Here is a 12,150-nt window from a genome sequence, read left to right on the forward strand (position 1 = left end):
GGTGGTACATTATACAAGGGAATATTACTTGGCTGTAAAAAAAAAAGAATGAAATTTTACCATTTGTGACAACATGAATGCACCTGAGAGGTATTACGCTAAGTTAAATAAGTCAGACTGAGAAAGACAAATACCATATGATCTCACTTATATGTGGAATCTAAACAACAAAACGAACAGAACAGAAACAGACTCAAAGGTGGCAGAGAACAAACTGACGGTTGCCAGATGGGAAGGGGGGTTGGGGAGCTGGGTGAAAAAGGTAAAGGGATTAAGTACTAATTGGTAGTTATAAAAATAGTCATGGGGATGTAAAGTACAGCATAGTAAACATAGTCAATAATATTGTAATAACTATGTGCCCAGGTGGGTACCAGACTAATTGGGGGTATCACTTTGTAAATTATATAAATGCCTAACCACTACGCTGTGCACCTGAAACTAATATAAAATACTGAATGTCAACTATAATAGAAAAATAAATTTTAATTTAAAAAATAAGGATAATTACGTAAAAAATGATTACTATCAGCCAGTACGTACAGCTTCATATTGAACAAGTGAGTTTTTCTCATAATTGTTTTATTTAAAAAACATACATATTTGATTAATAAAAAGAAATGTACAATGATCGCTCTTCACCATTAATCACCAAAAGGGTTGAGATTTGCCAGTGCCCATTTGGGTTGGAGCTGAAATTTCCATTTGTCTGCTGATGAGCTCATGGAGGTGATTTGCATAAGGGACAGGGGAGTCTGGGGCTGAAAGAGGAGAGAAAGAGTTTGAACAAGGGCCTGATGGGGAAATTGGGTCCAAGTGGACACAACAGTGCCTGTCTCAGATATTGGCTTGGAGCCCTTGAAAGACCAGCTTCAGGCAGCCGCTAAAGCAGCTGTTGTCACAGGGGCTGAGACGTGGGGGCATGTGCATGGCTCCTTTGGCTTCCAAGTGACAAGGACACAGAACGGAGGAACAAGGCATTCCTACCACTTGTACGTGGAGGCCAGCATGGCTCTAGTAAAAGCCAGGCAAGGAGCTTGGCATGGACACTAGTGCGTCAGAGCAGTACAGATGGGGGCCTCACACAGCTCTGAGGCTGTGGCTTTTAACCAGCAGCTTTGGGACAGGACTGTTCGCAAAAATAAAAAACAAAAACCCCAAATTTTCATTTAAATCTTAAGGAAGTCACCATTATTTCTCGAGATCCTCGATTCCCTCAACTGAGTCTTCTTATTCCATCCTCAAGAAGGAAAAGAAGAATCCGTCTTCCAAAATAATATTTTTGAACTGTTATTAATTTTGCCAGCTATTTAAAATGGTCACACAAATAATATGATTATGCAACTAGGGGTAGATTCTTTGGGTAGCCTAAAGAAGCAGCAGTTCCAAAAATCATATAGTAAACTGAAATCCATTTGAAAATAGCATATCATGCTGTTGTATTTGGTATTTTTTCAAATGCTAGTTGTAGTCATGAGTACTATAGCGCACACTGTCACAATCCATAGTGGGAAGGTTCGTGCACTGATTAGATTTGCTTTTGCAAGAGGAGGAAAAGAAAAAGATCAACTGCACAACATGCAGTTTATTCACCAACCACACGAAAAGCAGTCTATCAGAACAGGGTGAGTAAATGGAAAATGGGATTTTGAGAGAATGGTATTTTATTCGTTGTTTCAAAGATGCTGATCATAGTGATCTAGGAATTAATGAATGCACCAGAAAGAAAAGTGTGTAGTCCTCATCCCGTCTTTCTAAAGCTTACAAGTGTGGGCCGCATTACACACCTTGTGCATAACTGTAACACTGGACATAAAACTATAGAAGAGATTGTTACCAAAAATTTAAGTGAATGCTCAATTAAACAAAAAACTATTGATACATTTATTTTCCCCACTCCAAATCGAATGCAGACTCCCTGACGGCATATACTTGGTAGTTCTTAATTGACTGTTATGTCCCTAGCATCTAGAAAGTATCTGGCAGATAACAGATATTTAATAAGTATTTCTTAGGTAATGTGAACCTTAAGTAATCAAGGGGATACTGTACCTCTCCCTGCATGTATTTCTATGTTTATGAGGACCAAGAGTAGGATTGTCCACCTTCCTCTTGTTAATATCACTGTCCAGGCCATTGCCCTTCTCAGACAAAAAAACATTCTTTCAGTGTAATTAACATTGGGGGAAAATGTTAAAGTTTTTGTGAATTAAAGGACACCATCAACAGAAAAGACAACACAAAGAATGGGAGAAAATATTTGCAAATCATATCTGATAAAGGATTAATATCCAGAATAGACAAAGAACTCATACAACACCAAAAAAAAACAAACAATCCAATTAAAAAATGGGCAAAGGGCTTGAAGAGACATTTCTCCAAAGAAGATATACAACTGCCCAATAACCGCATGAAAAGATTTTTAACATCACTGTTTATTAAGGAAATGCAAATCAAAACCACAGTTTGAGATACCACTTCACACCCATGGAGATGGCTGTTATAAAAAATTAGAAAATAACAATCGTTTCAATGATGTAGAGAAGTTGGAACTCTTGTGTATTACTGGTTGGAATGGTGCAGCTGCTGTGGAAGATGGTATGGCACTTCCTCAAAAAATTAAAACATAGAATTACCATATGACCTAGCAATTCCACTTTTTCATATATACTCAAAATAATTGAAAGCAGGGACTCAAATAGGTATCTGTACACACATTCACAAAATTATTCACAATAACCCAAAGTGGAAACAACCACAATGTCCATCAACAATACACACACACACACACACACACACGGTGCCAAAAACTGTATACACATCATAAGAAAGGAAAAAACTGTATTAAAATTGTAGTACTCAATATATACTGATAACAAATAATGAATGCAAGTGACATTTGACTTCTGCAATTACAAGAGGTGCTCAAAGTGGTTATCATCAGTGTAATTTTAATACTTTTTGTCCTTTGTGTATACATTTTTTTGGCATCGTGTGTGTGTATGTGCGCGCGCAGCCATAAAAAGAAATGTAATTTGATATGCTACAACACAGATGGACCTTGAAATCATTATGCTTAGTGAAATAAGGCAGTCACAAAAAGGAGCAACACTATGATTCCACTTACACGAGGTTTCTAGAGTAAGCAAATTCCTAGAGCTAAAAAGCCGAAAAGAGGTTACCTGAGGTTGGGGGAAGGGTGAGCGCAGAGTTATTGTTTAGTGGATACAGAGTTCCTGTTGGGGATGATGAAAAGATTTTTGATACGGTGAAGATGGTTACCATAACATTGTAAATGTGTTTAATGCCACTGAACTGTACACTTATGGTTAAAGTGACAAATATTGTGTCATTATGGGCAACCACAATTTAAAAAAATTTAACCATCATCAGTTCCATGAATTTTGGTAAAATCTACAAGAGTGAGTGAAATTCGCTGTTAAAGGTACCGGTTCAATAATTGACAGTTGCAGATGTTTTCTACAGAGCACCTCCTGATAAGTTGCATAATGAATAGCATAGGTTTTAAACTCTTATGTTTTTGCCAGCTTTGAAATTTATCCAAATAAGCCTTTTCCCACTCCACCCACATTTGTACTACTATCAGCTGTAACATTATTAGTTCAGCCAATTCCCACTTTAGGTTCTGCTAAATTAGTGATTATTCATCTTTAAAAATATTCTTACCTGCAGTGGTTCCACAGACTTCAGAGGCTTATTCTTCAGTTGCTTCAAACCTGGGGTTGAGTCCTGCAGAACAACTCAGCAGTGTAGGTAACATTTTTTGACTTCTCAAGGCCAAGGAACACTACTCAAAATCATTTGCCTTGTTTTTAATTAACTGTTGCTGTATTGTTTCCAGTGTTCTCAACTCTTCAAGCAACCATTCTCTCCCAAAGGCTAGTTGTTTAAACTAACTTTATTAAGTCTCTGAACATACTTCTTCCAGAGAAATTAATTCCCCATTGGTAAACAGCTTTCCTTGCTTATGTTAATGAAGTTAATGAAGGAGCTACTCATGCCTTAAAAGCACCACATTCAAAGCCCAGGTTTTTGGTGTTTTTTTTTTTTTTTTTAATGTGAGCATGCACTAATACTTTTTCAAAAATGTGACTCCAAACTTTTATTTCAAGATACTTTTTTTTAAGATTTTTATTGGGGAATTGGGGGAACAGACAAGTTGCTGTCGTTTTGTTCTTCAATCTAGTTGTGGAGGACGTTGCTTCACTGGCCCAAGTTGGCACCATCATTGTGCTCTTCCCGGGCAAGGCAGATCAGTCACCGGCTTCTGGACGGCCGCTCACGCTGGTTGCTGGCTACACACGGTAGCCCATGGCAACCCACTGCAGCAGGGGCTGCAGCCTACGCCATCACAGGCGACTCATGGCAGCCCAGCTCCAGGTTGAGCTGTTGTTCAGCATCTTAGCTGTGGAGGGCAGTGTCACTGGCCCTCATATGTGGGATCCGAACCGGGATCCTCTGGCGTCCCAAGCCAGTTCTTAACCATCGCGCCACTTGGCCGGCCCAAGATACTTTATTTTTTAAAACGGGGGGAAACACTACTGAGTTATAAATGTGTAAGAAATAGTGCAAAGTGATGACTACAATACACTGTATACACATGAACATACAAAATACAAAAAAACATATACACATGACTTGCTGTCATCTTTATTATCACAATTTTAATAGTTTTTTTTCCCTTCCTTAAAATGTGTATACAATTTTTTGGCACCGTCTGTAATTAATTCGCGTATCTTAGCAGGACACAGCCTCACGCGGTATGTAGACAAATGAATGTGGTGTGGACCAACAAAACTTGAGGGACACAGACGGGAATTTCATGTAATTTTTTCACCCTATGTTATTTTGTTACGCCGCCAGCTGTAACAGGGAAAGTGAGCTTTATTAGATTCCTCACAACTCCACCGGGTTTTTCGCTTCCCGCCCCCCCCTCCCATGTCTACTGAAGAAAAGCGACAGCTTCAAGTACAGTAGACTTTATAAAGACGTCCATGTATAAATTCATTTCAGCATCCCTTTACTCCACATTCGCCGTTGACGTCTCCTTTTCCGCAATTCCCTCACAGAGGATTTAAAAAATGCTTAGCAGGTACTCATTTTATACCGAGTTGTGTTGAGAGTCATTTCGCTTTGCTCAACATTATCCTTTCACACAAATTTACCTGAGGAGAGTATAGAAACATATATATTTTTTTTACCTGAGGCGCTTTCCGGTCTTTGAGGAGCGGAGTCTCCGGCGCAGAAGGCGGAAAGCTGTCCCGCTTGTTTCAGGGCCAGGGCGTGACGAGACCCAAGCGAGGGCGAGCCGGAGGCAGCACCGAGGGCCGCCCTCGGGGCGCAGGCAGCTGTCAGGCCCGCGGGGCCTCGCGGCCGCAGTGCCGCGCCCGCCGCACGAGGCGCTCGCCCCACCTCCTGGGGGTGGCGCCTGCCGCCTGCCTTTAAAGAGCTCCACCGGAAGTTCTAATGAGCCCGGTCCCGTCCCACAGAGGAAACTCCTCAGACCCGGCGGCTTCTCAGCCCTGACGACGCGTCAACAGCCACTTCACGCGGCGCAGGGCCGGCTCCCTCCTCCCCAGCTTACATCTAAGGCACCTGGCGCGCCAGGCCCCACAGGTGCTGAGCCGGCACGTGTGAGATGACGCGTCCTGGCGGGGGCGGGGCAAGCGCACAGCAAACTGCCTCGCTCCTGCTTTTATCGCTATTCCCTTCACTTGGCTCTTTTCTCGCCCCCTTACAGAAAGCGCAACCCTTCCCTCGCCATTGACATGAGAAACCTCGAGAGGAGAGGGGGGCTTCTTTTACGGAGCTGTATTGAGAAGGCAAAAGGATTTACTGAGAATGCCAGACAGCACGCCAAAAAGCCGAAACAAACCTTTGCTGTGAAGAAAGCTATTTCTTACAAAATAATAAAGGAATAAAACGGAGTTAATGTATCATCCATGAATGCCTAAACAAGTGAGGGACGTTGATGAGTAAAACGGTGTTTAGTCTCATTTCTCCTCACAACTTAATTACAAAAGGGGAGTAACTTTACAGTGGAGCCACTTAGATGCACCTTAACCCAAGTGCTCACAGCAAACACTGAACATGGGATAGTAATATTCTGTGCCTCAATGCTCCAACTCAGCATCCTTTCTTCAATCCTTAGAAATTAAAATTACATAAAGCCAAATTGAGGGGCATTCTACAAAATCAGCCAACACTCAAAAATGTCAAGAAAGGCAGGAAAGGCTGAAGGGACATGAAATCTAGGTGCAGTCAGTGATTTTGGATTAGATCCTGGACCAGAAAAAGTCAAGACACTGGGAAATTGGCAAAATTTGATTATGGATTATATAATACTGAATCAATGTTAAATGTCCTGATTTTGATCATTATTCTGTGGTCATGTAGAAAGGTGGTTAGGAAATTAGACACTGACATACAATTTGGGGCAAGGGTCTCAAACTTAACCCTCAACGCAACAGGAAAAAAAAAGGGTATACGTACAGAATATAAAGCAACTGGGGCAAAATGTAAACAATTGGTAGGCCTGGGTAGAATATCTGTACTATTCTTTTCTCCTAGTTTGAAATTATATAAAAATTGTTACGTTTTTAGAATGTTTGCTGTACATTCTGACAGATGTGCAAGGCTCATCGGAGAGCCAGACAGGCCTGGGTTCTGCCACTTACCTGCAGAGCTTGACACGTGCACATGGCACAAACACACCCAGACGAGGGTGTGGAACACACTACTTACAAGTTCCTTCTCCCACTCAAGAACGGGCACCAGCCTGGCCCAGCATCCCACCACCACACACAGTTGGACCCAATCTCAGATCCTAACATGAACCCTTTACCCAGGATCCAGCTGGTAAGCTCTGCCTCCCTTTTAACCAACCGACACACCCAGTTTCTGATCCTCCCCCCACATTCACTCACACTTGTTGAATAAATCTATGCTCCAAGTACTGGGCTCAGCACTAGACAGACACCTCTGTCTCGTCTCCCACCCTCAGAAACCCAATCTTTGTACACGAGTGTCACCCCTTCAAGGGCATGTTCATTAGCTCAAATCACTGTCCACAGGCCACTTACAAGGGGGGCTCACACTGTAGACCACTCTTTCAGGATTTCTCCCTTGAGAAAGCTGCCCTTAGCTCCACCAGCACCCGACCCCACAGATGACACAGACAAGTTTGTCTATGATTTATTGAAACTATGACAGCACAGCAGGAAGATTCAAACGGCTCCACGAGGTGTTTTGAAATTCATCCCAACTGTAGGCTGAGTGACCTGCAGGTTGGACAGACTGCCAAAGTCCTGGAACAACAAAATGCATTCAGTGTGGCTTTACCAGTGAGATCTGTGGGCAGTGCCCAAGGACCACTGCCAGGCTGTGCTTGTCAGCCTCTACCAGATTAGGGTCAGGTTGATGGGACCCTGAAGAATCCCAACAGAGGACCTCCTCCCTGAAGCAGAGCAATAAACTCATAGCATCTACTAGAAATCTCAAGGACCCTGTGCACTGTAGGATGTTTAGCAGCATCCTTGGCCTCTATCCACTAATGTCTGCTAGCATCTCCAAGCTGTGACAACCAAAAATGTGTCCAGACATTACTAGATGTCCCCCAGTGGGGCAAAATCTCTCCCTTTGAGAACCAATGCTCTAGGACACACACAGTACCACTTCCTTTCCAGGACCAGCCTCAGGTAGGCCTCACAAATGGTAGGCCCAGAGCATTCCACATGTGTGAGGGGCCCAGGTGGGAGGTCGAGGTAAGGGCCTACCTTTAAGTCAGCTCAGTCTGAGTGGGGCAAAGAACTCAAGGGCCCAGCAAATACATGGAATTTAATCCCCTATTTTATCATCGAAACTAAAAAGTTGCAATCAGGATAGTGGTTATTTCAGGATGATTCACAGCAGGCTTTAGCTGTACTGGTAACATTTTTCTAAACGGTTTTTGGGCGCACGGATTCACTCTGTTCATCTTTTTGAATGTCTTAAACATTTTATGATAAAAAATGAAACATGAAGTTGCTCTAAATCACTAATCGCCCATTGGACTTTGAAGGCCATACTAAAACTACATACACGCACCAAGATAAGCCACAGAAGAGATACGTATCAACCCGTGGTGAAGACAGCTGAACTATCTAAGCAGTGCTTGGTAACAAGCATCTGGAAATGAGACCAAAGCTCACGAGTGGTTAGCATACAGACACAGAAGTAAGTCCCCGAGGGAAAGCAGGCAGAAGGACGAGAACCAGGGCTGGAACCATGCAGGCAAATATGGGAAGCCAGTCATAGAACACAGGATGAAATAAGATAATGCCTGGAAAACGCTAGGAATACCGGTATGTTTTAAGGATCCAACAAGTTGTTAGCTTGTATTACAACCAGTAGAAAGCTACTGATGGTTCCAGCCTGGGAAGGTGTACTTTGGGAATTCAGCAAACACTTACCAAGAGCTTCAGCATTTCCTTAGTGTCCGGATCAACTTCAATGATCTCCTGATCCAGGGCTGAGACCTAGAAGGAGCAAGGAAGGACCAAATATTAATCAGTGAGTTTATCTGTCACCTCCCCTGCCCTTTCCCCAAGATTCTTCAACAAGTGAGGGGGACTGGCCAAAGGGAAGGATAGGATGCCGTAAGTTGAGCCGTCAGCTTGAAGCTTACAGGCCCCAAAGATCAGTTCTTCTGCTTTTACCTTCAGTGCCCTCGTTATCTTACCAGTATTCAGAAAACCTTAAGCCTAGGTTTATACTCAGGCTAGGGCAAATAATGAAACCAGAAAACACTAAGTCAAACAAACATCATTAAGGGTGCTCATGTGAAAACCAGAATGGACTTAAATGGCTCCAACAGAGCAGAACAGAGACTGACATACAGGCAGGTGGGTTATGGGCACCTACAGCTGGTTAGGGGGTAGATGGATAAAGGACCCCTTTCTCAAACTCAGCTGAGGTCCCCTTAGGAACCAGGGAGCTGACAGGGTTTTCAGGAGCCTGATTTCTCTTTCAGGATGAGCCAGAGACCCTGAGAAAGAACCAAGAAGTTTACCTCGGGAACATAATTATCTCTCCTTTCTCTCTCCTCTTCCTGCAGCTTGATGGAGATGCCGCGTACAGGGCCTCTCTGAATCCGCTTCATCAGATGTGTCACATAGCTACAAAGGACAAATGCCCAAGAACACTGAGAACTGCACACAGCAGCTCCCTCTTGGTGCACAGAACATCCGGATACACGAGTTAGCAGTTTTTATTTCTTTTTCCAGTGAGAAGGGAGAGGACTCGTCATCCTAGGGGCCCTGACTCTGAACTTTATACACAGGTCCACTACCTAAGCACGCCTGTCCCTTTGGTGCCTGTCACACTCTCTATGCAGATTTTTTCAAAGCCATCAAATCCGCCCCTCAAATATTCACGCCGCCGCCCAGCCTTCATTTTCTCTCCTCCGAGGTCGAATGTACTGTACTTAATATTTGAAAAGACTCCCAAAAAGAAACCCTCAAACGCACCCCTGCAGCGCCCTCCTCCGGCGCAATTAGGGAGACTGCCGCTAGCGAAACCTCCAAGGTACAGTCGCCTCCCGAGTCCGGGGACCGCGGAGCCACCCCAGCCTCCGCGACCCTGGAGATCGAGCGCCGACCCCACTCACCCAGCTATTTTGTTGCGGAGCTTCTTGCTTGGAATTATGGCGATCTCCTCGCACACGCGCTTGTTGGTGTGGAAATCATTGCCCAGGCGCGTGTAGTACTTTTCGATGATGACCCGGGCCGCCTTCTTCACGGTCTTGGTGCGAACGCGGCCCTACGGGTGGAGAAGACAGCGTCAACGCGAGGCAGAACACCCTTCCTGGGAAGAGTGCGGCGTCACGCCCCGACGGCAGCAGGGCTCGCGGGCTGGGGTCGAGCCCGGGAGAGGAATGAAGAGGGCCCGGCAGACGATGCTGGAGCGCGGATGTCAGCGCGGAAGCCAGCGGCCCGCGGAGGCTCCGGCCTCACAGGGCCCGGCGCCTCTATCTTGAGGGCTGAGGACCGCACAAAGCGTCGGATGGCGGTCGATTGTGGGAGACACCAGCTTCGAGCTGAAACACCTACCATCTTGGCGGGTCCCTGGTGAAAGAGGAAACAGGAAGCACAGAGAGGACTATAAAACGCAGGCCAGAAAGCCGCTTCCGCCTTGCCCGGGACGCGCCGCAGCGACCCCTAGCGGTGCGGTGCGGAAGTGCAGACGGCCAGTGACCACCCGGTGGGCGTGGCGAGTGCCTGGTCCGCCCCCCCAGTAGGCGGGTCTCCTCAGCCCCCGAGCCCCGCCCCGCCTACAGACGTCATGGGCTCGCTTCTCTAGCCCCTTGGTTCTGTGACTCGATTGCCTGTTTGATGTGCTCCAGACCAAGAGGGGTGCATCTCTTCCACGCACGCCAGGGGAAGGGAGGGAGGATTCGAGTCTTTGGGAAGGTGATTCAGGAGCGTAGAGAGATGAGGAAGTAGGGGATGGTACCCCGCCCAGGACCCCCACCCAGTCCTCGAATCAGAGACTTGTCCGGTAGCCTGCTGGAACCCTGGGTACAACTGGGAGAAGCTTATCTCATTTCTTCCTAGTCACTGCTTAAACGTTACCTTATCAGAGGGGCTTTCCCTCCCATTTATATAAAATAGCATTGCTATCCTTTTAAAGCTGCTCTAATATTTCTTAGTACTTGTCACAGTGACTTGTCTGTTTTCTCAACTAGGGGTGAGCTCCATGACAGCAAGGGCCATTTGGTTTAGCTACTCCCCAGTACCTGGAACACTGCCTAGTACAAATCAAGCTCTCAAATATGTAAGCGAAAGGTCCAGTTCACCTGTACGTAATGTTCCCAACAACTGAGGCACCTTCTCTAACCACCAAGTCTTCAGGCTGTTGCTGCCATACTCTTAAAGTCAGGCTCTCTGAAGCCACCAGCACAGGCCACCGATGGTGAACTCATCAGCCTAGGGAGTACCCTGCCCCCTCCCTGTAACTCTGCTGAAGTGAGTCCTGGGCCCCCCACGTGACTCAAGGAAAGGCTGGGCTGGCCAGGCTGGATGAATCAAGGCACAGGGGTGTGCCTCATCTATCAATCACCTAACTTGTCACCTTGGTCAGTCCTGTAGTTGTGAACTGATTGGGACAGGAAGCCCCTCTCTATGGAGTAGCAGAATAAGCAGAGATCAAGAGAGAGGGCTGACTCTCCTTAGAGTTGCAGGAACTTACTTCAAACCAAGCTGCTGCCAGCCAGGCCTCAAATTAAACGTGAGGCCTCTCTTTGGCTGAGGGACTCACGATCCCTATCACAGTGAGCTCTTGCACCTCTCACAGAAGGGATGCTTCAGTGCACAGTGTTCCCTGCACCTCAGACTAAAACACAATCTTCCAAAGGATCAGTCCAGCCGCTGGGCCCAGGCACAACCCACCTGACAAAATCAGCAGATCCTCTCAAAATCTTGGGAGCCTGAGAGGACAACTCTCTGAAGAATAGTGTAAAGTACTATACCAGGAAGGAACTGGATCAGCACAGGTGAGTCCCAGCGGATGGGAAGCCTCCCAACATGAAGAAACAAGCTCAAGGCTCACAGGAGAAGCTGAGACAAGTGGCTCGTGCCAAAGCCTAGGCAGCTGTGCCTCCAGTTCCTCCAAGCTGGGTCTGGGGCTACGAGACGAGGAGCCCCAAGAAGCTTAATTGAGGACTTCTTACACTTGCACTGGTGGTACCCACCTGCCAGAGAGGCGTCTCCAAGGTGCACTTGACCATGGAAGTGACCAAGAAGTACTTACAGGGGCAGGTCTCCCACATGGTGCCTTCATCCACCTGGGCTGGAATCCCAACACAGAAAACCCAAGGAAATGTGGGTTTTTACTCTGCAGTCTTACTTATTACCCCACTGCCCCTGCCAGCCCCCCTCAGACACAGAGACAAGACCAGAACTCTGCTGCAACGTGTTTATTATGTGCCAAAAAAACTACACCACAGCTTACTCCACACATCTGTAGGAGAGTGCAGTCTTGCCTGCATATACTACAATGAGGTAGAGACTTCACACACAGCTTCACAAAACCCACAGAGTAGCTGGGATATGCAACAATGCAACATCAGCTCAGCGGGGGGTGGGAGGGTGG

General features: G+C 45.8%; 1 protein-coding gene across 1 annotated transcript; it reads right to left on the reverse strand.

Annotated features, from left to right (window-relative positions):
- Window positions 1–7,202: 7,202 nt before the first annotated feature.
- Window positions 7,203–10,221, reverse strand: RPS17 (ribosomal protein S17). The gene is made up of 5 exons (XM_019640174.1): window positions 10,110–10,221; window positions 9,668–9,819; window positions 9,071–9,176; window positions 8,472–8,537; window positions 7,203–7,328 (listed from the first exon to the last, which is right to left on the reverse strand). Exons 1-5 carry the CDS (start codon window positions 10,110–10,112, stop codon window positions 7,248–7,250), a joined length of 408 nt encoding a protein of 135 aa, XP_019495719.1. The 5' UTR covers window positions 10,113–10,221; the 3' UTR covers window positions 7,203–7,247.
- Window positions 10,222–12,150: the final 1,929 nt, after the last annotated feature.

This window comes from Hipposideros armiger, unplaced genomic scaffold, assembly GCF_001890085.2.
Source record: "Hipposideros armiger isolate ML-2016 unplaced genomic scaffold, ASM189008v1 scaffold_48, whole genome shotgun sequence".
Classification (NCBI taxonomy): Eukaryota; Metazoa; Chordata; class Mammalia; order Chiroptera; family Hipposideridae; genus Hipposideros; species Hipposideros armiger.

Bases quoted from the DNA above. Each gene is read 5' to 3' on its own strand.
- RPS17 (XM_019640174.1), bottom strand. The intron at 8,538-9,070 runs GTAAACTTCTTG...TGCTCCTTCTAG, and splicing joins GAGATAATTATGTTCCCGAG to GTCTCAGCCCTGGATCAGGA. The intron at 7,329-8,471 runs GTAAGTGTTTGC...TTGTTGTTCCAG, and splicing joins AGGAAATGCTGAAGCTCTTG to GACTTTGGCAGTCTGTCCAA.